General features: G+C 44.8%; 1 protein-coding gene across 3 annotated transcripts in view; it reads left to right on the plus strand.

The window, feature by feature from the left end:
• Positions 1-20,843: 20,843 nt before the first annotated feature.
• The window catches only part of GAB1 (GRB2 associated binding protein 1), a 100,682-nt gene continuing 93,912 nt past the window's right edge, over positions 20,844-27,613 (plus strand). For all 3 annotated transcript variants that reach the window (XM_059826901.1, XM_059826902.1, XM_059826903.1), the window contains exon 1: positions 20,844-20,915. In XM_059826901.1, the coding sequence (XP_059682884.1) occupies positions 20,844-20,915 (72 nt within the window). The remainder of the gene's footprint in view (positions 20,916-27,613) is intronic.

Raw genomic sequence — 27,613 nt, forward strand, 5'->3', positions numbered from 1 at the left:
CATAGTTTGCCTGTCCTCACCGAGCGGGGAGAGAGAGAAAAAAAAATAATCTGTGCCATTGCTGCCTGTGATTTTTTTTGTCTTGTTACAGGAAAGGCAAAAGGAAACTGTGAGGCCAACTTACTCTCTGCTTGTGATTGAACATCCTATTCTTGTGGTCATGGCAAAAACTAAGCAGTGGTTTGGGCTTCCAATCGCCCCCACCCCAAGTTCTAGACTTCACCGAGAATACCCTGAGTTTAACTAACCACTTTGTTCCTTAAATCATTGTTTTTCAAGGGAAATTTAATTTAAAAGATGTATTTATAACTGAGTGAAATCCTATGCTATGCAAACAAAACGATTATTGTTTGAAATAATTCCCGTCTTGTTGGGACTATGTCCAGAAGTCATATTTTGTCAGAGCCAAGCTGTGATGGAACAACCAGTGTTCTCTTCCAAACCTAGTAATCCACGGCTTCAAGGGCCAAATCCTGCCTTCAGCTCTACCACTGTACCTTCAAAGTTACTCCACTGACTTCACATTTGGCCCTATATGTGGAAAACAAGATTTCACCTCCGTGTCATGTTTTGCTCAATTTCTTCTTGGATTTCTCTTTGTCCCTTTTGCTCTCAGATTTAAAAACAAGAATTTAATCCAGCCAGTAGATTAACTCAAGCAATAAAGAGTCCATGTAATGTGGGCCAAAAAACAGTAGAATCTGGAATGTGCTGGTGCCTGGAACTGAGGTCCAAAGGCGTAAAGTATCTTTTGCTCTGGCTGACGGGAAGCTGCCTCCTATTATTTTTGTATTTTTGAGGAAAGCAGAGCAGTCTAGTTCATGCTATTGCATGAATTAAAATATATTTTAATTAATTCCGAACACCAGGGACTGTCAGCTTTAAGGATCTTATTTCATCATGTTTTTCAGTAAATTGTTACCGTGACTGGCTTAGGAGCCAAACTGAGCCTGGCCCTTTTGTGTGTGAGGGCAATGGAAATGAAGGAGTCTAAGTTACCAGCCTCTTCCCTCACACGGCTCACACAGAAGTAAAATAAAATTTCAGTCTGTGCCTTCCTCCCTTTCCTCCTTTCCTCCCCATTATGAAAAAGGAGGCAAAGAAATGGGTGGGAAAATAGTTTTGCTAACTTGAAGTATTCCAAAATCATGAGACTGATTGAATGATAGATCCATATGGGACTTAGGATTCATCTTTCCAAACTTTTGTCTGCAGCCAGGAAATCTCAGACCTTTTTAGAGAAGGGTGGAAGCTGGGGCTCTCAGATGTCCCCATGTTGACATGTCTCTGGAAGCACGGGCTGTGTAAGAACACAGAAGTATGAGATTAGGCAACAAACACTGTTTTTCAGCTCCACGCTCATTACTAGAACCGGCAAGACTTGCATGTGCAGGGAAAGAAATAGAAAATAATCCTGTCCCGGAAAAGACATTCCTTCTCTGTGCGTGTGAATTCAGAAACCTATGACATGATTTATTGTTTCCTTAATGGAAATTAAAACTCTAAAATACGTTATTACAAACATTTCTTACAGGCAATAACATTAGAGGTGCAGAAGCAACTGCAAAGGATTATCAGTGGTCAGCACATTTAGCCTTTGGGAACTACCTAAGCAAAATATGTTTTCATATGAACACATTGCCTTAGGGTTCACACCCTAACTTTGGTTTCTATCGAAAGTGCAGATATGTTTGATCAAAAATCTAGCAAGGCTGCCTTCCCATATCAAAAACATATTCCTCTCCATTAACCACATTCCCATCTGCTTTTTATTCTGTCCTTGGTTTTGTTCTGTCATAAAGCTTTGGCTTGCTTTATATAATTTCACAGGATTGTATGTGAAGGAGTTTCTACTTATTGTCGTTATTATTATTGCTATCGTTGTTAGGTACACCTTCACAGGGAACAGGGATGCTGAGCAGAAGGAGGGGGGTGGGAAGCAAATGGCAAAGTAGTTGGTTGCTTTGCAACTCTTCCTACAGCAGAATCTGTACTGCCTCTTCCCACCTCTTATCAAGAAATAGGAGTCAAAAAGTTTATCATAACCCAAAGGAGATGTCTCGCGTGACACATTGTTGCAAGCTACTGCTCCGGGTTTTGTCTAATGTGCAAGTCATGGAACGTTACCTTCCTCCCATGGTTACCTTCTTATAGCAAAGCATTCATGTACAAACAGCTGACGAAAGAAATGGAAAAACTTTGGGAAAAGAAAACTGCAGCTGACACAGTTTTATGATCACTCTGCAGAATCTCAGGTTTTTGACTGTAAAAAAATATTATTACTACTATTAAAGCATTTTCTGCTGAGATTTTTCTTTGCAACAGTACTGCTTGTCGCTGCCATCACTTGCTCTCGCACACAGAAGAATCAAGGGCTCAACACAGTCCTTTTCTCTCTGATCTCCTACACCCTTTTTTGCTCTCTGGGACACGCAGGAGTGCAGCGGTGCACGGGGCAGGCCTGGGGCCGCTCTGCGTAAACGCAGCCGGGCTTCAAATTAGCTTGGGGGTAGGAGGTAGGGTGATCTGCTCCTGTTCCCCAGGTTAAATGGGGAGACGGTCCATTGTATTCCAGTAAATTTATACGGGGAATTTACCTAAAAAGCTCATACAAAGCTTACCGCTAGGCAATTTTTGAAGTGAGAGGCAGGTAATGTGAGTAGCAGAGAAATGTCAGGTAGGGCTTTAGAAGGGATTGCTACTTCTTCAACTGTGTGTTTTAAATACGTATAATTAACAAAATTCCTACATGTATTGCTGCTAGTAAGGTCTCTAGTACAGATAGTCTGAGATAGTCTGAAATGATCTTCCATCAGGAACACCTGCTAATTACTTTGCGTTGTTGTACTAAGCAGGAATTTCTTTGTTAGAAGGGCCTGGAAAAGACTCTCCCCCTCCCAGTAAATAAGCTCTTCCAAAGCTTTCTACACACATTAATAGGAGAAGAAAGGAACTGGGAAGCCCTGAGATACTGGCTAGTACATTTTGGGAAGAAACAAGACAGCATTATTTTTTCATTTCCAATACTGGTCTAAAATAAAAACTCAGGATAGAAAATTACACTCCAAACATTCAATGATAAGGCTATTCGAGCTAGGTTTTCATTCAGTTCAAGGGCCATGCCAGAAATTGTTATAGTGCTTGTCAAAAGAAACAGTCATGATCGTTTAGACAAAATAATTGCCTTTGACCTTTCCTTTCCTAGTGAATAGTCTTCCTTCTGAAGAAAGCAGACTTCCTAATGGTGGCAGTTCTCCAAAATGGTACAGAAGTGCTTATTCATTAAAGACGTGAAGTGATTATCGTTGGAAAATTCCTGTTAGGTTGGATTTTTGCTATTTTAAGTCAATTCGAAAAAGCCAATCCTGATTTCTTTCACGTAAAAGAACCGATGACTTGAATGAGAAAAAAAGAGCCATTCCGTTTTAGCAGAGAGTGATGCATCCATTTCGTGGATACAGCGCTTAGTGCTTTATCTGTGCTCAAGGCAGGTGTGCTAACAGGTAGTCCCATCGCTCTGGTCTCCCAGCCAGGGGACCGGTCGGAGCATGATGTGGCTCCTGCGCAGCCCTGAGTGCACAACACAGCCTTGTCCTCACACAGATTTGGGATGTGGTCAAGCTGTGCAATAGGAGCTGGATGACAGAAACCACCACATGCACAGACAACCTGCACGTTGTTAGCAAGCCAAATACACTTATTAACGTTGTTCTTATGGCTGTCATTCTGTCTGTTATTGAGGCCTCACCTGTCCCAGTGTTAAGATTGGTACAAATATCAGGAGAGGACATGTCTGGCCAATGTAGCTTGGATCTTGATGTACTGTGTATCGCTAAATGTGGTGGGGCTAAAAGATGAAATATATGTAATTTGCACAGCAAGAACTAAATGCTACTTTAGCAGATGTTATTGCTGTTTGCATTATTCCTATGCCTAGAAGCCTTGTCCCATCCCTAACTAGGGCATCGCTGAGCTACCTGCAGTTCAAATGGCGACGAATCACAGTAGTCTAAATAGTGAGTCTAGGCAGCGAGTCCAAATTGACTTCACTGCCACTGCACCAGTGTAACACAAGGTAAAATTCTGCCTGTGGGTGGAGGCAGCTCCTTTAATGGAAGCTAGGTCGGATGGCTGTTCCTAGCCCTGCTCCTTCCCTGTTGCAAGTGGTGGGAGTAGCTAGAGCTAAAGGAAGGTGCAGCCAAATCCTCCTTTCGCTCTGGAAATCTTGGCCACTGGATGTTCCTGCATTTCCAGCACGTTTTGTTCACTCCAGAGCTCAGAGGACAGATTTGCAGCTTCCTAGAGCTGTCCAATTCCTCAAAAAGATGTTCCTCCTCTGGTGTTTTCCCCAAATTTGAGCCTTCACTTGTGAAACCCTCCGCCAACAGGAGCTTCCACTGTGTGTAAATGCATTGCCAGTGTGCACACCAAAGTCTGCGCCATCAGTGGTAATAAGGGTATTAATTTTTAAGCCTTCTGCTGGTGAAACAGTGTCTGATTAGCAGTGTGAATTTTTTATACGGCAAGAGCTAGAGAGTGTTATCATCCACTCTGCCAGTATGTAATTCATTCATCCAAAGCAAAGATACTCTTTCTTGGAAAGAGAAAGAAGAGTTGATGCAACTTTAAGTTGGTATGAGCCTCAGTCCATAAGCACTCTCTAACATACCATGGTAGAATGACTTATTTCACGGCATGTGATGCAGCTTACTGCTTGCTTTAGAGAAAGATTATAGCTAATGAGATAATCTTGAGCAGCACTTCAGACTTGGCTTACTGTTTGGGAAGATTAGTGATGACAGGTATCTGAGCCTGTCATGATACTAAATCAAAAGCTATTATGATATTGCTAGGGCTCATGGGGCTCATGGTACAACTAGGATGACATGGGATCAGCGGGATTCAAAGGCTGTGTGAGGGACTTTGCTTCCCGTTCTCATTGGGTTTGATGGATCCATCCTCGGAAGCTTCACCTTACAGTGAAGGCGGTGGCACAAAGCTGCCCTGGAGCACCTCCAGCTCCCCACAGCCTCTGCAGAAGACAGCTCTGTGTCGCAGGCCAGCCTCTTCTCTCATCAACTTGCTTCCTAGGTCCTATGGCAGATAGGCCCCAGTAGAGCCCAGGGTGCAGGGCATTCAGCGGGACAGAGGAAGGAGTCCTGAAATTTGGACGTAAAGGCAGCATGACCTCTATTCCCCCTGCATGAGCAGAGAGACTATGTGATTACACTGCCTTACTTCTGTACAGAAGGATCTATAAATGATAAAAAGCAATGCAGAACAATGCATAAAGCTACTACTGTTAGTACTGACGTGCTGCAATAGTACTAGCACTTAATTGTTTTCAGTATCATTTGGTATCGTGCACACTTACAATTTTGATTACCCTATGGTATATTCCCCACCACTGAGGAAACATCATTACAGGGGTATATACCTCCCCTCCCACAAGCTGCACTGCTGCATCAGCAGCAGCGGGTCTTGATGTCTGTAACAACATGCCCACAAAGGCTTTGCAAACCTTTGTTAATTGTTTCAGTGTATGAGAAAAACATAAATAAAGAGTATTGATTATTTCGGTCTTCTAAGCTCATTATATCTGCGGATACTGAAAATGCTTTTAAGCCTGGGAGATTACATAGGGCAAAGCTCCTTCTGTAATGCACTGGAAGATTACAAGAACATTATTACGGATATACTCACATAGGCACCTTGGTGGTGTTCTGTACAATTGCGATGACTTATAACTCAAAATGATATTTGCGTTACTGGATCTCTTAGAAAGCTGCTGACATTCTGAACTGTGTTGTTTTGCCAAAGTTATGCTGCTGATTCCCGTGACATATGGGCTTTCCTGATATGTGAGGTCTGCCTTGGTTGATGATGGTTTATGAGAACTACCAGCGTAAGAAGTTGCGCTGTAATTATATCATACGTATGCATAGCCCTGCACTCGGCAGAAAGGAATGCCAAACTACTTAGTGTTTATCAGTTCGCTATCTACGGGTAAGCCAGGAGAGCTGCTCTTCTTATCTTACCAAGCCCATGTTTCTGGAGCTGAAGGTCACAAATTCCAAAAAGCTAGATCACAACGTGGTGCGAGCCTGTGTTTGTATCTGTGGCCTCTTACCAATGGCATCTCGCGTTTAAACTGAATTCCTGTCAGCGTATATACGCTGCCTTGAAGTGAAAAACATTTTTACCTCACACAGAAAAGATATATACAGCAACTGAAGCATTACATCGTTACTCGCTGCTTCCCAGTTACTGTGCTTTCCACCTTTTCCATGCCAGTTACATCGCAGCAAGTGAGAAGGGTCCATTTAACAACTGTCATATACGACATTTATTATGGACTGCAGCTGTTGACAGTTATGCAACTGGGATGAAATGCATCCCCATAAAAAGCACTAGGATGAGGCCTGTGCCACCACACAGAGTCTGTCTAAATCCTCAAAATAGCCCCAGGTAGAGCATGCAGCGATAGGAGTCTGAGTGGATGACTGTGATCCCAGACATTTCAACCGTGTTCTATAATATTTTTAATGTATGATCCATCTACACTAAGCAATTTCACTTCCCCAACTCTGGTGCTGTCTAGGCACTTTGAATAGGAAACAGCAAATGCAGCATGTTTCTTGTTTCACTGTTTTCCCTCAGAGAAACTTCGGAAACTGCATTTTTTTAAACGCTGAGTTACAGCTTGTTTAGACCAAATACTAACTTTGCACTCTTATTTAAATTTACACTTTTTTATGCAGCTTTGAAGAACATGTCACGCACTTTCCTCCCTTAGTTTAGTATAGTGCAAAATTGCTTGAATTCCCACCAGCTTCAGCAACTTGCAGGGCATTCCTCTTTTTATGCTGAGATTTTGGCAGGAGCTTTGTGGAAACAGCAGTACAGATGTATGGTCATGTAAGAGCAGATTTATAGTTGCACATGAACTTTTTAGTGTTTTAACTTCAGAATCATAATGTCCCCTTCCATTTGAGCTTTTCCCAGTGTGTTAAGTAGAATAAATATGTGTAATTGCAAGCACATCTCTTTCAGTTGCTTATGCAAACACAAAGCTGGCACAAGTTAGCTTCTACCACTGGTACAACTGGGCCTGTATGCATGCTGTTTGTTACAGACATATTCAGTGCCCCAGTCCTGCACGGCACAGCGTGCTCCCCCAAAATAGCTCACCTTATACCAGTCAAAGTCTGCCCATCTGGAGAAGTGTGACAGAGCAGTGTCTGTCTGTGTGCTGGAGTAAATCTTTCATTAGGTTTGGAAAGGTCAAATACAAGATTCAGTAACACTCTTAAAGTCAACAAAGCCGACCTGTAGCACTAGGTCTTATTTTTACACATTGGCTGAGGTTTTTCCCAGAACATTGCTATTCTGAGCATTTCAAAATCAGAGGCCACATTGTTATTGATTATTGTTTGCTCGCTTGTAGCAACAAGGACCGACTCTCTACTGAGCTGGACAAACACAGGCAGTGTGAGAGCAGGCATGGGAAAATTTGGCAGTTGCTTACGGCAAGAGGCTGATCTGGATGCAAAACAGACATGGTTTTATAGTGTATTTTCTCTCTACCAGACCTCTGTAACACCGTAATGAGCACCGCTGTCATACTAAATTCCTGCTGTGAGTCAGAAAGGAGTTGAAGCAGAAGAGCCCCCCAATCCTGTGTCTGCCAGGAGGTGTAGCGAGTACAAGCCCTCAGGACTCTGCCCCACAGCTCTTTATCCTAACACCCCTCCTGTCCCCCTGGGAGGAATGAAACTGGCTTTAATGCCTGAGAAGTCCTGGAGTTAGATCTCAGCGCAGGGCTGAAAGACACTCCCTGCCTCAAAAAATGCACAATCTAAGACAAAAAAACCCAAGGGCAATACAGGCACTGCACTCTCCTTCAGTTTACTTTCCCACTTCCTTACTTTTCATTTTTTTTTACCTTGTCTTTGTCTTTGCTTGACTAATAACATCATCCACTTGCCCTATGGTAAATACATCTTCCTTACTTGCCTGCAATGTGGTTTTGTGAATGGGGTATCTAGATTGCTACAGAATGAAATTAAAGCAAAATCACTGTTGCCCATTATTATCAATAGACTCTTAAATGGGTTTATTTCATGCTTTCATGCTCTGTTTTTATTAGATATTTAAGTCACTGTGTTCTTATTAAGATTACAGGATGTTGCAACTAATGGAAATAAGTCATTGCAACAACTTCAACATTACCAGTCAGGAACAGTTCACATTTCATAAACCTGTTTTATGGGAGCCTGTAATCATACATTCGTAAGAAAATATGAACTACATACAGTTTGTACGCTTTTCAATTTTCAGCCAGAAAATTTTAGTGTAGAAGCTAGATCATTTTCAAAGGGAAGAAGAGTATATTATGTGCTATATTGAACCAAGATACTGTGTTAGACTGAAAGAGATTAACTGTGTACCCAGAACAGAACAACCTCTTCTTGCAAGTGAAACCTTTGTTGAACAAAACGTGGTGGTGCAAATTTTGCTGTTTTGCCGTAAAGAGCCCGATTCCTCCACAGAGAGGTGTATAACCACTGACAGATATGAAAGTGATCAAGGTCAGAAAATACAGCTGAGGTTATGATACTTCTCCTCACCTTATCATGTGAAGTGATTTCAAGTCACTTTTAACCTTTGGTTAGGTCACAGATAGGTCTTTATCAAGCCTGCACATGCGTGTAACAAATTAGACTTTAGCTTATTATCACTATTACTCTATCTGACTTTGCTCAATTAGGTGTGTTGAGCACTTCTCAAATGGGATTAAGCACCTCATTTTTTACTACTGTAAACTCACCAACAGCTGCGCCGGGAAGAGAAAAAAGGTACCATTGCACCTGACAAAGCTCCGTCATCCTGCGGCACACTGGGAAGGGACGCTGCGAGCGTTGGAAAGGCACACCGAAGCTGCTCATTTCCTGGAAGAGTCTTGGTACTGTGGAGCAAAAGTTGTGGGCTCACTGCCAAAAATGAAGAAAAAAAAGGGTAAAAAAGGAGAATTCTCATATTCTCTTCAAGTCTGTAGCTGTCCAAAGGTTAGAAAGCTTGTGGGGTTATTTTGTGTTCCCTGTCCTCTCTCACTACCCCAGCTGTTTGCAGAAAGAAGTCTCTGACTTCCCACCTTTTTGATCACCACGCTTGATTACTGCTCATTTGCTGTCTGTGGGAGGCCAAGGATTAGCACAGAATTCAGCATTGCATACTCAGGTCTTCCTGCTGTGTGACTGACATACTGCATACTAGATGACTGCGGTATTACATACATGTAATAACAGACATGTTATTCTCATGGAAGGGCTCACAACAGGTTACAACATGAGGGGCAGGACAGCTTTCAGAGAGCGAGCTGACTGCGCACAGGCAGTTGTTTGGGACAACAGGATGGCGATAGATGGGTCATCGCCCTCCATCTTTACATGCCTGGCTCCAACCCCACTGCCTCTTTTCCCAGTTCTTGGCTAACCCTACATGCCTGGCCCCTCCACCTCCCTGCTGTCCTTCCGCAGCTCACAACACCCCTCTCCCACAGCAAGAGAGTGAAGTTGTGTGAAGAAGAGTGAAACCTCTCTCTTCCTCTCCAGAGGGAGTGAGCTGAGGTGCCGCATTCATTTCACACCCCTGGCAAGCCATGGCCTCTTGACAGGGTCGTGAGCACCCTGTCACACACCCTCTCCATCACTCAATGCTGGGATCGTGTGGCTGATCAAGTAAGCAACAGTTTTACTTCTTACCGTGCTGGATGACCGAGACTTTGCAGACAAGGTGACGGCCTGATCGGTGAATTGGGGCTTTGTTCCTCTCGACCTCTACCTTGGGTTTCAGTCCCCCCAGTGCAATGAGAAAAGTTCTTAGCCAGGGTCCCTTCCCATCCACGGCAACGTTTCTCAACCTCCTGAAACTTCCCGTTGAGCCTTCCCAGCCACCCATCCTCGTCCTGGGCACGCAGTCTAGCTTTCCTGCGGAACGCGGGGTTGCTCCTGAGGATGAAGACAGCCTAAGTCATTTTTGTCCTTATCTGTGGGAAGGCAAAACTTGCGTTTGTCTACATTACTGAAAAGCCTCGTGCTGCCTCTATATAGAAAATTCACACATTAGAAGTATTAAGAGGGAAATTAGGAAATTAACACATTAGAAATATTAAGAAGCAGCAAGCCTAACAGTGCGTTTTCTTCAGCAACCACTCTCTGAAGAAAAAAAAAGTCAGTGCTTTGCCAGACAAACAGACACGCTGTCTGTGAAGTTATCCACTGGGTAGAGTGCAATGCTGACCTTAAATCTTTATGTTCAGTACAACATATTGGATATGGGGTTGTGGGTGAGTCGTTCTCCTTTATGGGTAAGCTTCTCCCTTTTGGGGAGCTAATGTGTCAAAAGAGCTATTTCTTCCTTCACTCCTTCTTCCTAAAGCGTCGAGCAGCAGCATGTTGAAGGAAATGTTGTGATTAAACCAAAGAAGTAATTCAATAACGTCTGGCCTTGTTATCTGCTACAGTCTGCTGGCGGTGTAGCACCTGGCAGGGGAAGGGTTGACTTGCTGCGAGTCTGGCTAAAAAAAATGGCTACAGGCCAGTCTTTTGGTGCTGGCTTGCCCCATTTTGATCATCTCAGAGCAGCCCCCCAGTTCCCTCCGTCTTCCCACGCTCTGAGGAGGTGAGTTAACCACAGTTTACCTCACGTTTTTCTGTTTGCATCCTTCTCTCTGTTTTCCGTGAGGATTTTGTTTGGATCACTGATTTCTTCCACACATAAAGGAAACACTGCCAACACGTCCAGCTTCCAGAGGAACAGGAATACCCAGAGGAAGCTTTCAAGCAATCTAAAAACACTGGGGAGAAGCAGCATTAAAAAAATTAACGTTAATATTTTTAAAGAGAATTCTAGTAGGTGCTACCCTTTAAAAAACCCCTGTTAATCACTACTTAGCAAAATATACGATTTTAATTGCTTTTTTAACATTCAAACTCCAAAAAGTCTTATTTTTTCCTCAGGAAAAAAGCACCAGAGGAACACCTTGTGAAATATTCAGTGCAAATTAGGAAAGACCTTAATGATACCTGAGGCCTACACCAACAGTCCTAGGAGGAACCTCTGCGGAGCGCCTGTTTCCTATAGCATTTGCCTAACAGATACTGAGTGGCAGGAATGCCTGTGACTGCCGGCCCGCCTGCCCGCAGCAGTTACTGTCCTGGAACACTTCTCAGCACACAGAAAATGATGTGTCCGATTCAAGATTATGCCATAAAAATGAATCTATAAAAATAAATAGTTCGTTCCTGAAGTACCAAATCCTTTACTAAAGGCTTACATCTCAAAACCCACAAAGAGCTATCTGTCTGTGAAAGCCCGCAGTAAATATGGACAGCTTACAGGTGAGCAGAAGATTTATAGTCTAGAAAAAACGGTGACATTAAATCCTTTAAAATATGATGTCTAGTCTCCAGTAGAGGTAGAAAATTAAAAAAAAAAGTAGCAGAAAATATTTATTTTGGGGTCAAATGTAGCTCTTTCACCTGATCCTAAGTTTCCTGTGAACAGTTTAATTAATGTTTTTTGCAAACTGTGGCTTGCTAGGAAATTGTTCATGGGGACTATTCACATATCAATATTGGAGTTGTGTGGCTGATCAAGTAAGCAACAGTTTAATTTCTTACCACCTTGGATGACCTTGTGGACAAGGTGATGGCCTAAGCAGTGAATGGGGATATTGTTACCCTCAAGGAGACAGTGGCAGGTGGAGGGACAGAGATAGGAGAGAATATATGGAGATTATTAGGAAACTTAAATTATATCTATTCACCTGTAACTTAGAAATAACTTTTCCCCTCCTTTGATTTATTTTTTTTAATTAAAATATTTGTTTGTGCCTGGAAGAAGCAAGGAGAGTGTGACATTTCTGTTACACAACCGAGGAGCTGCAGAAGGGACAAAGCCTCTTAACAGCCTCGCTCCACTGAAAAATGTCAGAGAAGCACCATTTTGTGGCAAGGAGAAGAAGGAAAGATATTTTGTCGTAGTGTCTTTTAGTGAGCTCTTCAGATTTCATCTGAATTTTGCAGTGTTGGCAGGAATGAGTCCATACCTGTCTCCAGCTTTTCTCTCCACTGTCCCTCAGATTCATCTCATTGTGTATTACTGACAACTCTGATTGTCCTCCAGAAGTGCTGGAAATAATGCAAGAGAAAAGGAACAATGTCCCTAAATTGTGAACCTGATCATGGAAGCTACTTGTAAAACTACATGTAGTTGTCCCTTCCTCCCCTTTTTTCTGGACTTGCCCCGAGATATCCCAAAAAAGCAGCTGTGACTCCCCTGTCCTCCTGCTGCCCTTTTACATGTTTTTATGTTGTCTTGGACACTGTGTGACCGCAGGGCCAGGAGCTTCTCTTCCACTGACAGTGGCACTACACGTTCTCTAACTAGCCAGCTCCAATCTGATTTTTTCTTTCTGGTTTGAGGAGTACAGAAACATCTGGAAGATGTAATTGAAGCCCAGGCAATATCTTATGTTGCACTCACTTAGCTGAGACAGCCTGCTTTACTCCACTACGGTGCACTCCTGGTGAGATAATAATTCTTGCCAGAAAAGATCAAATTGAGCCTGAAAGAGTTCAGATCTATGAAAAAGATTTCTTCTGATGGAGTCAGAGTCCAGTGTGAAAACTCTTAAAATAAAACAAAATAAAATAATGAAAATCTTCCAAAGAAAAAAATCCATGTTCCCCAGTTTGGAAAGGCAAAAAAGAACTACACCTTCCTGCTTCATATTTTGTTTTTTTTTTAATGCTATAGTGATCTTAGATATTATGGTAGAGATTGATACAATAATAATAATGGTAGAAACACATTTAAATCTCCATAGCTTCAGGCTCTGAAAGTCTCAAGCCAAAGCACTAAAGGTTTTATAAAAAACTACAGAAAGACTACATCTCTCCCGTGTGCTCTGCCTGGACAAGACTGTCCTGGCTTCAGTGCAAAGTGTTTGACTCTGGCTCTCAGATCTTTTAATCCAACATGTAAATTCATTAGACCTCCTATCCCTGCTGTCGATACAGGCTGAGGATTTTCAAAATCCTCAAAAACACTTAACCGAAAATAAATAAATAAATAAAATCCCCGTTCAGGACTGGCATTCACCTCCGAGAATATGGTTGCTTTTCTTGCTCTCATGCTAAGGTTTCATCTTACCTAACTTTACATGTCACAAGCGTGGCTGTCTACCTCTGAGCTAGTTGTCTAGACTCTTGTTTATAGTCAATGGAGATAAACAAGCACTTCAACAACAAAATTCACCTAATCAATTTATACATCTGCCCTTGGAAGAGATGAAATGTTCCCTAGTTGCCTGTATCTCACCGCTGACTATAAAGGAGGCGTAGATGAGTAGCGCGTATGCAAACCACCACGCTGTAGGTAACTAGAGTGAGATGAATCCCAGCCTAGATGACTTGCACTGCTAGTTAGCTTAACGTAGTAGGGCTCTCCTTTGGCTGAGGCTACAGGCAAGTGTCAGGATTATCACTGAAACTGCCCTTACTCCAGCAGAAAGTATTATTGTTATGAAAGGCTTGCATTTCTTATTCTTCCAGTAAGATGAAATATAAGTAAATGTGGCTGTCTGAAAAGTAACTGCTTAGAATGAGGGCTAAGCATTTCTGATGGAAGCATCCTGAAGTCTTCAGAGATCATTTGTAGTGGTGCCAATTTCTCTTCAAAGTACCAGGTCCCACACCATGTGAGTTTGGGCCCTAATGTGTCACCCTGTAGTCTGAGAACGTGTTAGAAAGGCCCCTTCTTGTTGTCATCTCTCTCTTGTGATGGTAGGTCCTTTTTCACAATGTTCAGAGCCATTTGTGCGTTCATTAATAATTTAAGTTTGGGAGCACTACAGCATAGTTCTTGGATTAATCTGTTAGGGGGAGACAGGAGCTTCAGCTAAAAACATCTTAACCCTGCCTGGCATTCAGACATTTTTCCTTCTTTCTTCAGATACTTCTAGGTAATCTTTTGATTTCCCTACTTTATTTTCAAAATACCAGTTGCAAGGAACTGCTTAAGTGTGGAGATTTGAACAAAGAAAGGTAAGAAAAAGCAGAATATCTAGTTGACATAACTTGTTATTATACTTGCATTGTAAGCTGAATTATTGAAATTGTTGTACGGTATGAAAAGGCTTTCTAACCAAAATATTCTCTGATATGAGCTTGCTGTTTTTATGCTGTAACAGAAACCACCAGCCTGCAATGTCCTCATATTTGTGGCCTCGTAGCCTTTACTTGCTCCCTGGTATTCTACATTGCAATAAATTTATCTTTTGGGAGGTGTTCAATACATCTTCCACCTCGTGTTTTTGGAGGACAAACTGTGCTCAGCCAAACAGCTTGGGTGATGTTTTCTTGACTATGCACAGCATTGGAGTATTGGTCTTTTATATGACCATGCATTATTTTTTTTCCTGAAAACGTGATCATCTCTACAGTAATTCTTATTTCTATTACAAGACCAAACCAAATGTGTCTGATCTATTAAGTTTTCACTGTGCTGAACTTGTAAAATGCTTCCCATGATAGAAAAAGTCCGTGCATTTTCAGTACACGAGGCTAGGTGCACAGGTATTGTCCTTATGGACGGAAAATCTTGCTGATTAATTTTTGAACAGCATAGACCTGAGGAAGTTTCTGCATGGCTGGCCAACCAGCCAGCCTGCTCCTTCTTCCTTGCCTAGTCCAGAAAGAAAAGGGAAATTCCCTTGCATGAAGTAAGGTAGTCAACTGATCCCCTGGCAAAAAAACAGAGGACAAACATTTACCAGTGAATTTCCATTCCAGAAGCGGGAAGGAGATTTTTCTACAAAAATGACAAAGGAAATCTCCATGTATTACAGCAATGCAGAACTGAAAACTGCTCCTTTTTTGTACAAGTTCTGCAGTATACCCTTGCCTTTATTTGCCTATATCAATACCAAAAGGAATAATAGAAAAGAGACAAGAGGTGGCTTAATAACCAGTAAACAACCCTAAAGTGTGTGGACATACAGTCGTCTCATTTAATTATGTCTGGTTTGTATTACTTTCCTCAACCTCCTTGCCAAATAATCTAAATAACTACAATCTGAAAGAAGCAGTAGATAATGTCATCCACGAACTGACCAAAATAACTCTGTAGATTAAATTTACTTGGAATATTTCTGAAATCGGAAGGGAAATATCTGACATGAAAACAGATGTCTGAATGCAGGTTTTTTTCAAGCTTAAAAGAATCTGTCTTTTTGCGCTGATTCATTGTTGCGTAAATACCTAAAGATGTTTTGGGATATAGTTTAACATGCAAATTTTTTTATTAAATTAATTTTTTATTATTTTATTAGGTTTTTTATTGGAGCGTTACGTCTCTTGTGTCATAATGAAGCACAAATTTTGTTTTCGAATGTAAGCAGAGGGCATAGAAGAGTTTAGGGATCACTATCAGGAGCCACAGCTGACTGTGACTGCAACGTGAAACTACAGAGGAATGCATAGGTTTTCATACTAAAATACGAAGTCAGGAGCTGTAGCGAGCAGTGCCTTATTATGTGAGTCCAGAATTTCTAAGCTATTTGCACGAGAAATTAGCATCATTTATATTTTTAAAAACAAAGCCATATGAATTTAATCTCCTCTTCTACCAGCTCCTGTTTCCTTTGTCAAGGCGGCTTGGCAGGCAAACCAGAGGCAAATGGATTTCCACATGACCTACTTTATCTGGCGAGATATATAAATAGTCTACTCCAAAATTTTGGAGAACCCATTTAAAACACTTTGGAGCACACTCGTGAAAGAACGCAAAGTCAATGGGGGAATCAAGGTGTCTTGCACGTGCTCGTGGAAGGAAGGTGGTAACTGAGACGAAACCACTCTCAGACGAGCCTGAACTCCAGCGCAAGGAGCTGGAAGGTGGCACAAGCACCGTGACCGTGCGTGTAGTCGTCACATAGCAGGGCACAGCGTCACTTTGCCAGCCAAAGTGCATTTTTTTCACTGTTTTTTTGTACTGCGTAGTTGGTCACGGTATTCAATCACAAAATGGGTACCGTTTTGGACGGCAACGGCTATGTGGGATTCAGGAATGGCAACACGCACAACTGTGCAGTGGCTGGGCCTGGGCCTGAAGCGGTTTCGGCGCTGTGGGCAGCGAGGATAGACCCCCGCCGAGCTCCCTTCTCTAGCTGCTCTGCTGGGCACATCCTCCTCCCGGCCACCAGCAGCTGCTGCCAATTGCATGCTCCTTTCTAAAAACAGGGGAAAAAAAACCTCGGTAACCCAACCGGCTGCAAAATGGCTGAGGGCTGTTGATTGTTTTCTTGCTGCTAGTAAAAGAAACAAAAAGAGGGTCTAAAGCAAGGGAACCTCGTTTGAAAAATAAGGTGGCAATTCCTCACGAACACTGACTGTTTGCAAAGCAAAAGAGTGAGATGGATCCTAGTGGGCTCAGTGAAACCACTGCAGCTTTTTAGGCCGTTGCTGATACACTGGGAAGACAAAGAAAATCCTTTTTCGTCCAGGACTGGCCCTGTACCGAAACACAAAAGACCTCGGTAGTGCAAATAATTGAGCTCAAAGGACCTTTATCCTCTGGGCTTCCTGAGTAACAGCACGCTTGCACAGAAATAACCTGCGGGGACAAAGTGAGGGGAGAGGGTGGTCGTGTCCTGACATAGGGTTACAGCAGTGACTAACCCGGGGGGTATTCGGGACTTCCAACCGCAAGCCATATTGCAGGAGAATTTCAAAATGGAGCACGCTTAACGTTGTTTAAACTTTCAGAACAAAACTGTTGCAGGTAAACTAGCTGAAACATTCATTCCTGACAGAGGTCTTTGTGACTTTTCTCCTAATTTCAGGAAATTATGCCCTAGGCCTAATTTAGCTGAGTGTAAGGATTTTTCTATGTGGAGAAACTGGTTGGCGTAATTATTTCAGTTGTGCCCACTAACCTCTCTTCATAGACAGTTTTACAGCTGTAAATATGCAGATGTTAAGAGTCAGACCTAAATATTGTGCTGTTTATGCATTTCATTAGTGTTCTTAATTGCTTTGGTTTACGCTAATACAAGGTATCTAAATTACGAACTGCGGGGCATTGCTGGTTACGCACAGAAATCCATGGTTTTCATGTTCTTGGTTTTGCTAGCTGTTCACTTACTTGGGAAGAGGGGTACAGCCACGTGCAGCCCTCTCTCTTGATGATTAGCGAGAGCGCCGGTGGAACTGCGAATGGGTAACTCGCAGTTGGTTGAGAGCAGAAAGGGAACTCCACCGCCGTGACTAGAAAGGGAGCAGTCCGTCAGACAACATCTTAACTAGTCATTTGGAAATCTTTCTTTGCTGTATTACATTTTCTCCAATTCAACAATCCAATAAAACATTTTTATGTCCAGCGTTGGGGCTTGTGATTAGGCTCAACAACAAGGTATGGTCTAAAATGCAGGTTTTATTACTTATTATTTATCGCTACTCTTGACATCAAGTCTTTTTCCCTAACCTACGATTTATCGTTATACGGCAGGGATGAAATCCGCACACAAAATTTGTCCTGGATAGCTATTTTCAAGAAAATGAATTGTCAAACGAATAGATGACAAATACATGACAACTAATGTCAGACCCCAGGGTTTCAGTGTATTTTAAAATACAAATGTAATGTTTTGAAATTTGACCTCAGGGACAATTTTGTGCCTTTGGACCAGATAACCTGTTTGGTTGGTGCCTCCACAGAGTCTGCTTAAGCCAAAAGACTCTGGCTTTCTTTGATTAGCCCTCAAGACACGGGTTAATTAATGGGATTTAAATGAACCATTGGATCATGCTACAACACCCTGATGCAATGGCATTTTTAGTAAGTTCACACTGAATCTATGTGTTCTTGCTCTGACAATACTAAATTGTCTCCAGGTTTCTAAAGGAAATTGTAAATTTTTTGTCTTATCTGATGCTTGGATAATCTTAAATGTTGAGATTCTTAAACAACGGCATTAGTGGTTTAAACAAAAGAGCTCTACTGAAACCCAGCTTGAAATCTAAACCTAACAGTACAATTCGAGTTCATGCTTACCAACTGAACGCATCAAATCACTTTTTACTCTTTCCAATAGCCCCACTGAGGCAGCTGAAATGATGATGTGCAGAAATGCACGTGAGGATGGCTTGGATGCTAGGATCTGTGCACGTTGAACATTTATAAAGGCCAACCTTCACCCGTTTTCTTTTTTCAAATGTTTTTTTGCAAAATACCCTGTTCTTTGACGATCTTTCTTTCAGTGCTTAAGAGTGCTTTACCTGCCGAAATTCTTCAAGAATTAATGGAAATTATTGTGAAAAGATTTATGGTGAAATTGGTGCACGGGTTCCAATGCCTCCAAGCTTTCACCTTTATTTTTCCTGTTATTTCTGCAGACGCTCCAGCTGCCGCTTTGTCAGTTTTTAATGCAATATAGCTGGATGGATGGCAGCATCGCGGCGCTCCCTTCGAGAGCGGCACATGAGGGGGACTGTTTCTCTGCGGGGGAAGAGCACCGGTGCTAAAACCACCACGGCGGGACCGTGCCAGGAGCCTGCAGTTAAGTCATCTGTAAAAAAAATTCAAATAAGTATGTGTATATGTAGATATTTGGAGAGCTTTTCTGGCAGAGTGGAAAAGCACCGGCAGCGGAGATGTTGAATGAGTTTGGTCTTTCCCTTTTAATTGGACAGTGGATCGCCCTGCGCATCACTCTTTTGTTTTTGGGGGGTGTTTGGGGGTGTTCATGTGTGCGTGGACAGAGCAGAGAGCCCTGCCCCGCGGGGCTCCCCGCCGGGCCCTGGGCCAGGAGGGAAAGCGGGGCTGGGGGGTGATAAAAGGCCTCGGCCGCCGCGCACGCCCCGGGTGCCAGCGGCGATGTGCCGGCTGAGGGCGATCCCCGCCGCCTCCCGGCTCCGGGAGCCGAGGCGGCGCCCGCCTCGCCCGCAGGAGGTGCCGCCGCCGCCGGCGGGGCCCGCTCGGGGCCCGCCCCGCTACCGCCGCGGCACCGGGGGCTGCGGCTCTTTCCCCGGGAAGCGCAGCTGGGGCCAGCCCCGCAGCCCGCCGACACGCCGCTGGTAGTAATGCCCGAAATGCCGCAGATCGATAAGCGGGCACGGGCAGTCAAACTTCACTGTTACTTTTTAATTTGGGGTTGTTTTTTGGTGGGGCTTCGGTAGGGAACGGTGCTGGGCAGCGGAGGGGCTCGGGGACGGGGACGGGGGGTCTGCAGCGGGGGGTGCACGGACGCGGGTGGGCGCTGGTTGTTCCAGGGGAGATGCAAAATCCCTCCGAGGCTTCCACCCCACCGAGCCCATCCCGGCTGCCACAGGCCGGCCCCTGGTTGCAGCTTCTTGCCGGGGAAGCGCCATCACCCCCCGGTCCCGGGGACCGGCTCCGGGAAGGACCGCACCGGGCATTCCGCCTTGCTGCGCCAACTTTTTAACGTTTTTTTTTTTTTTTTCCCCCGCTGAGGCAGTTTCAGACTCGCTAAGAGGAGCTTACTTTTCCCGAGTTGTTTTTAACGCAGTTTCTATAGGGCTTTTTGCGTTGTTTTTTGGTGGTGTCCTCCCCCCATCTCTAATGAACGGTTTTGCGGTGGCTTTCAAGGAATCACCGCTTCAGCCGCGATTTTAATACGTGCTTTTCACACCGCCACCCGCTTCGCAGCCCCGTCCCTCAGAACCGAAAACGAACCGACCCCGCGGCGGGCGCGGGGCGGCGGGTCGGGCCCGTCCCTCACCCCCTGCCTCTTCCGCCGGCAAAGGGCGGGCCCGTCCCCTCCCCGCCCGCGCCCCCCTGGCGGCCGCGCCGCCGCAGTCCCCGCCGGCCGCTGCCGCCCGCCGACTACAGCTCCCAGGATCCCTCTGGGAGCCGCCGTCCCCTCCCCTCTCCCTCCCGGCCCTTGTTGTTTGAAAAGGCTCCGGCGGAGTTTCGGGGGGAGCCGCCGCGCCGCGGCTCCTCCGCTCGGGGCGGCGCGGGGGCCGGCGCTGGGGGCGGGAGCAGGGGCAGGCGGGGCGGGGAGGTGCCGCCGCCGTTCGGCTGGCCGCGGCGGCCGGCGCTGTGGAGAGGAGTGGGCTGGGGGGGGTGTCGGGGACGCGACGCCGTGAATACCAGGGTAAACCCCTCCCACGCCCGCCGGGAGGGAGGGGACCCGGCCCCAGCCCCAGCCCCAGCCCCGGGGCGAGACCCGGCCGCGGCCGCCCCCCCCGCCCCGGGAGGTGAAGGCGAGGAGCGCTGGCCGATCCCCTCCTCCCGGCGCAGGGGGAGGAGGAAGGGGAAGGAGCGAGCCCGGGCAGCCGCGGCGGCCGGTGCTGAGCTCGGCCCGGCGGCGGGGCGAGCGGAGGAGAGGGGAGGGGAAGCCCCCCGCGGCCCTTCCCCGGCGGGAGGGTCCCGGCGGCGCGGGGGGCGGTGCCACGGACGCGGGGCGGCGGCTGGATCCTGCCCTGGGACGCCGGAGCCGAAGTTGCGGCGGGGCGGTGGCCGCCCCGGTCGTCTCTCCCGATGTTCGTGTGACTCGGCGGGCGGCGAGGAGGAAGGGGGGAGCCTCCCGCCTCAGCCCCGCTGGCCGCTCCGCTCCGGCGGGTTGTTGTGCGTGAGAGAGACACACACCCCCCCCGCTCCCCCGTCCCTCCCCTTCCCTCGCCCCGCAGCCCCGGGAGGCCGGAGCGGGCGCGGTGCTGCCGCCGCGTCTCGGGGCTCCCTCGGCCCGGCCCGGCCCGGGCGCCGCTGCTGCCGGAGGAGGAGAAGGACTGCCCGGGCGGGCAGGCGGCCCAGCCATGAGCGGCGGGGAGGTGGTCTGCTCGGGCTGGCTCCGAAAGTCCCCACCGGAGAAGAAGTTGAAACGCTACGTGAGTGCCCTCTCCCACTCGCGGTCCGCGCTCCCCCTCCCTTCCCCGCTTCTCCCCCGGCGGGGCTCCCCGCTCGCCTCCCGCTCCCGCCCGGCCCGGCCTCCCCGCGCGGTCCCTCCCGGCCGGGCCCGGCGGCGGCGGCGGCGCCGCGGACGAGCCGCCCTCCCGGCCGCCTCCCCGTTTCGGCCGGGACTGCTGCCCGGTACGTCCGGCGGGGCTTCCCGACCCTTTATCTTCCTTTTATTTTTTTCCCCCTTTTTTTCTTTTTCCTTTTTTTTTTTTCTTTTTTCCCTTAGAAAAAGGGGCGCCGAGCGGTCAGATGTTTCTGCCCTGCTTTTATCGCCTTTCCGAGGGAGTCGGGAGAGGGAGGGGGGCGGAGTTTTTCCGTCTTCCCTTTGGATCCGGGCTCGGTATATCTGTATTTTCAAACGTAAACACTTGCCGTGCTGGTGCCTGATCGAAGGGGAGGGCGGGGGGCGCCCCGTATCTCGGCTCGGTGCGGCGGGCCGAGAGCCGCTCCTGGCGGGAGGGCAGCCGGAGCTGTTGGCCCGGAGACGGCGGGAGCCGGGGATGCCCCGGGAGCCCTCCCCGCTGGGGCCGGGGGGGGGGGCTTTGCCCTTGGGACAGGGGCCCCTTACATCGGGGAAGAGGAGGGGGTGTGTGTGGAGGAGGGAGTTGCCAGAAAAGTGCCTCTTTCTCACTTGAAGTTCAGCCTGCTGTTGCTCAGAAGTAAACACGTTGGCAGAGGCTGTAGCGGAGCTGACAGGGAGTTCGCAGGAAAATGGAGCGCGTTTGCTGAGCGGGCAGATTTGGCGGCCGGGCAGCAGCCGTGCTGCCGGGCGCTGGGGCTCCCGGGGCTGGCGGGGACGCTGGCGAGTCACGTAGGAGGAATGGGAGATGCCAGGAGTCATCTCTGCTCAGCCCTTGCCCGTTGGCACCCGGGTCGCTTCGCGGCATCTGCATAATTGGTACAACATGTTGGGCCTTTTTTTTTTTTGTCTTCATTTAGCCAGTTAGGTTGTATTTAAATAGAAACGGCCTTTGCAATTATCAGTTTTGGCTGGTTTTTGTGTGTGTTTTTTTTCTTTTTTTTTGAGGCAGCTAAACCTTCAGATTCGTTTGAGAATCTGTGAATGTGGGTCTTAATCTGACCGTGTTATTTTCATCTGTTAGCGATTAGCAGCCGCTTCTTGAAGAACTGTTGCTGTTACGGACAATTTTTTAAATGCCAGGAAATTGGTGCAATGAGACTCTCTTAAAGTTAAAAAATAACATTTGGGATAGGCCATTCTCTGGTTCCCAGTGGCAAAAATCCTGTTCGTGCGAAGGACACAGGATCAGACTTGCAAAGAGAACGTCCTGATGGGTCATGGCAGGGCTGTGCTTCCCTGCCGAATTGGACACGGGCTGGATTTTTGGCCGATCCTCCGTGTGTATGTGTATATTCACAGGATACCGCTTGACCAATGTGCAGGAATTAAGAGCACTATTAATGTTTTTAGAGTTTGATCAGGAAATTTATTCAAACTTTAAGTCATGTGCAGTTATGCTGTCTGGTAACAGACAGAATTGTAAGCAAGTGTTTGCCCTCCTAAATGGATACCATAAATTAGTCCCTACATATGCTAGCTTTTTCCTGGGTAACTGCCCTTTCAGTGTATTTATAGCTCCACTTCCCTACTGGAATAACATCAGAACCTTTGAGGGGAAACCCCTGACTACAGTGTTAGTCAGGTGGTTCCCTGTCCTAAAGAAGCAATTCCTTAATTTTCACTTGAAAGGGGGCTCTGCTTTTTGAGGAGGCAGAGGATCAGTGTGATAGTACGGCAAGCTTATATGAGCATGACTTGTTTTAGCATCTGCATGCACTGTAGGCCTTAAGGTCATAGTTTTAAGTCTTGCATGTTGTTTTAGGCTGTTTTCTGCTTGTGTAAAAGAAAGGTACCGTTTAAAAGAGGACTTAAAGTAAAATTTCTCCTGCTTGTCTGTAGTGCCTGAGCAGTTGTAGGCTGAAGGTTGGTGCTCACTTCAAAGACATAAAAGTGACCTTGACATCATGATCGCCATCTTCAAGCAAAGAAAAAGTTGATGTACTTAAGACGATGAACTTTAACTGAGTGCACTGGTTGAAGTGTTGGCTTATGCTCTCTGTAATTCTACGCTTAGGCGAAGGCACAGAAGAACTGTGTTTTTTAAAGCCATATTTTATACTCGTGATATTTCAAGAGGCTGCACCAGACGAAAAGATGGTAAAGTGATTTCAGTTGGAAACTGCTTTTCTGCAACGCATACTTTTCACATATATATATGGAAAATTGTAACTTCACGCTCTATTAGTTTTTGCATGCAAGTGTTGGGGCAAATCCAGGTTACCATCTGGGAAGGGAGATAAAAAGTCTGAAATTGCAGTTAAATATGGTTTCAGTTCTTAGGAAGGGTGAAAAGGAGCACTTTGAAGCTAGTACATAGACATATGTTTCACAGGGACTTAAATTTTTAGTTTGAAACAGTTGGAGATGGTATTAAAGCTAGCTTACAATCATTCTGAGGCTAAAAAAAGAAAAAGACCCAACCAACCCTGTCCTGCAGGTGGAAAAATCAGATTTTCTTGAATATATGCCTTAATGCCATGGATGTCTTCCCCCCCTTAAAAGGAGTCCTATTTTCACATCTCGTTCATGTGTTTTTGGTACGGAAGTAACTTTCTGATAACTATTGGCATCTGGTGTTTGTTCCCTGGAGCTGCTATTCGGAACAGTTTGTTTGCTGGAATACACTGGTCATTTCCAGCAGCAGATCTCTGGGGAAAATACAGGTGACTTTTGGTGTTGGCCAGGGGTCCGAGATGAAGATGTGGATTTAGTAGAGAAGAAGGGGAAGGGAGCTGGGGCTAAATCCTGCACAGGTCTCCACAGCCTACGCGGTGGTTGCACGAGTACATGAAACAACTTGTTTGTGTGTGGGGATGGAGAACTGCTAAATTTCACAGCTTCTGCTACCCTCGGTATTATTTTCTTTCCTCACTTGTTCGGTTGCCTTCAACTTTGCAAATGTTTGTACCCTTACCTTATCCCACTGTACTTTTTCGGCTCTGGTCCCCTTATTTTTAAAGACGTAGTTGGAAAGCCCTTTTCTCTCCATCTGTCCTTTAAAAAGTGATAGTAAACCTTGGCTTCGTGGTTTTCTGCTACGTTGCAGTTCTGCTGTGCACGTGCCAGTTAAAATAGCTGATTCTTTGTGGTAGCAGCGTACAGGATTTTTTTTACTGCCATTATGCGAAGAAACCACCAGATATTTAAACACAGCTGTCCTTGGTAAAGCAAGGGAGAGAAGCTTGAGGGAATGGGAATAAGTCTTCTAAATTCTCTCCTAGAGCTACTAGGCTTTTGTCTGGGTGGTGGCTAGGGCTCAGTACAACAACTAGATGTGCTTAAAATCAGGATTTTAGCATTGATGGTCGGTTTATGGAACTGGTTTGTAGAGAGTCCACTGATGCAGTGTAATAATACTCAGTATTCTAACATGTCCCACTTGGAGTGAAATACGTTGTATTTGATAAAAGCTAAAACTTTATCAAAAACATCTCACCCAAACTATATTGGGAAAGGAGAAAACACTTTTTTGGGTAAGTTGATTCAGATTTTTCTGTACCTGATAGGCTTCCCTGTACTTACGAGAGTTCGTAAGATGATTTTGAAAGTAAATTAGGAAACCTTCATTTTGATGTAATTATTACTAAAAATCCTTTGGTTATTTGACTATTCCTATTGATTGTGCATTTAATTATTAAAAAACAAAGAGTTTAAAAATGAGAAATAGGCTTGCTCTCCCCAGGACATAAAGGGCACTGATATAATTCAGACAGGGCTACGCATAGCATCCTCTTACTTATTCTTATGTTCTCAGTTGTAGACGGTGACTAAAAAAGTGCCGGACTATTAAGCTAGTTATTGATGCTTGAACTATAGGCTAAGACAGTATAGGTACGAAAGTAATAGAACTGGAATATTTTACTGGGGTTTTGTTTGGCAGTTGCTCTTTGGCACTAATCACATAGTTGCCTCTTCTGTCTTGAGTAATACTTAAACGTGCTAAGATATGTAATGGTGTTAAGAAATGTTTTATTCAGCAGAATAGTTGTAATCTGGTAAAAGCTGCAGTGCCTGACAAAAGCCCTTTTTCTGGAAGGCAACTGTTTGTGTTAAAGCTTTTTTTTGTGATCTTGCAGGAGCATAGTGAGCAAATTTAAGAAGCCAATTGGTTTACAGAAAAAAACCCAAGATGAGCTTGTTTGACATCATTCAGCGCTGTTCCTGTAGAGCTGGGTCAAGTTAACTCAAGACAGATGAGTGTAATCAAGTAACATCTTAATATTCTGAACTTGGTTGTGCTTGTGCTCCTCCAGGCGTTGCTGAAGACCTGGCGGGAATCGGTGTCGTGCAGAAGCCTTTTCTTCTGGAAGGATGCCTGTCCCTTCCCTTCTGCTATGCACTGTGCAGGAACCCGTATTATGACTTATGATATTTTTAAACATGGGTTAGTAAACCCTAAACCATGAATTCAATAGCATGACTAAACATAATGCTTTTGGTTAATTATAGAAGGAAGTTGCTTTGCTTTCTGTGCCGACCGAAGATACTGAAACGATCTTCGGTATGACTTTGGGGGTATACCTACCTCCTAAGCTCTCTGTTTGGGTGTAAGTCTCGCTTGAGGAGCATGGAACTCATCGTACAAGTATTTATCATCTTTGACAGGACATGAGCAGCTGGTGTTGACTTTGCTGCGCAAGGTACAGCACTGTCAGCATTTGACCTATGGTGTATGCTCTGAATTAATTACCAGTGGATGGTTTCAGAGCATAAGAGCAGACTACAGTATATAAAACGTATTGTGAAGTCTCATATACTTGTACTAAGAAAGATAAGTATCTTCCACTAGTTATTCTAATTTTCATGTAGTATACCACACTGATGTACACTGTTAATTTAAATGTTTCTGAGTTTGGATGGTCAGACAGCACCTGAACTGCTCAAACGCTTCTTTTCTTGGTGTAAGTAGGGAAGTCAGAGACTCAAATAGCAGAAATCGTCCCATTCCTCTTGAAGTGCACGTGAACTGCTGGACATACGAAATAAGCCAGATACTCTAAAGATGTTTCTTGATGTGAACAATTTGTCTCAATAGCTGTTAAATGGTAGCCCTTAATTTGGGACCATAATAGCTGAGAGATGAGGAAATAGTCAAATTCTGGCTTTTATGGTGTTGAAGATCATGCTCAGTTGGATGCATAGCAGCTTATGGGTACCCTTTCACTATGCTTCTGCCTTTCGGTAGGTGTGTTAATAACATCTGGAGCAGCTAATCACAGGGGATTACAATTCAATGAAGAACTAACAGTGAACAGGGGGAGGAAGTGGAAAAACAAATGAATGTCTCCCACTTTCTTGATGCTGCGTAGTAGGTGCTCCTGCATACGTGCACAAAGTCTTGCGGCACTGAACATGCAGTATAAGCAACTTATGTACTGACCAGAGGAAATAATGAAATACTATGAATTTAAGTTCCAGTTATATGCAGGTGACCTTGTTTTGCATGCCTCTTTGTCAATCGTAAGCCCAAAGCAGCTGTGTGAAATAAATGTGAATTGGATATATTGAGAAAAGTATGTTTTTATTGGACAGTTTAGCTTAAAAAAAAAAGCATAGGCTTTGACTGTCAAAATGAGCATCAATTCTGGACGCCTTTGGTTGACCAGGTAGCTCTTTGAGATGAGAGATAATCCTTCCATTTTCATTCATCTTTTTTGGTATTCAACAGTCCCTTATTTAAAAAGAGGAAAGTGACAGACGTAAAACTGTTTCCAGTGTCTTTTTCTCTTTCTCTAAGTTTTAAAAATCTTGGAATGATGGTTTGGACACTTCTGAGGCATGGATTTTTTTTGTCTCTTTTTGACATGACTTTTGGATCAGGTAAATAGGATAAAATGTCATCTCTTACAGACATTTAGAACACATTTATTTCCCATTAAATTTGGCTCATGACTTTGATGAAAGTCTTGGCAAAAAGTAAGAGGAATGTCAGTGATTCAAAATGTAGAAATTTTAAGGGAGAGAGTAGTTTTGTGTATTGTAGGTGGCTCTGGCTTGCATATCTCATACTTCTTTAGTCTTGCTATCACCTTTTTCTACTTTAAAAATAGATGTCAGCAAACTATATTGGGTGAAATATTTTTCTTGATTTAAGAAGGGGAGTACAATTGATGAGGTGCAAGTTTTGTTTTGACGTAGAGCAAATAAACATAAAGCAAAGATACACCTCCTTATTTTATTCATCCCAACTTCTTTTGTAGGGTTGCAGTGACAGACTTCCTGAGACTTTTTCAAAATGACCTTAAAATTTTCCATGCTTCAATGACTAATCATTTTATTGTCAATAAAAGCAATTTCAACTGTTGCAATTTAATTGCAGTGTTTCATTAGGAGGGACAGACCTTATGTCATGCAAATTACTTGAGCAAGGCAGTCAGAAAGATCAGACAGAAAGGGATAATCTTGTCAAGGCAGGTATGTGTTGTGTACAGGTGAATATTGTTAGTCCAATGTAATTTGCCACTGTGTTAGGGAGTCTAATGTGAATTCAGCTCCTCATATGTACAAACAAGTATTTCTAAGGCAGTACTACATTTTTCTTTTTTT

This window comes from Gavia stellata, chromosome 19 (assembly GCF_030936135.1).
Source record: "Gavia stellata isolate bGavSte3 chromosome 19, bGavSte3.hap2, whole genome shotgun sequence".
Taxonomy (NCBI): domain Eukaryota; kingdom Metazoa; phylum Chordata; class Aves; order Gaviiformes; family Gaviidae; genus Gavia; species Gavia stellata.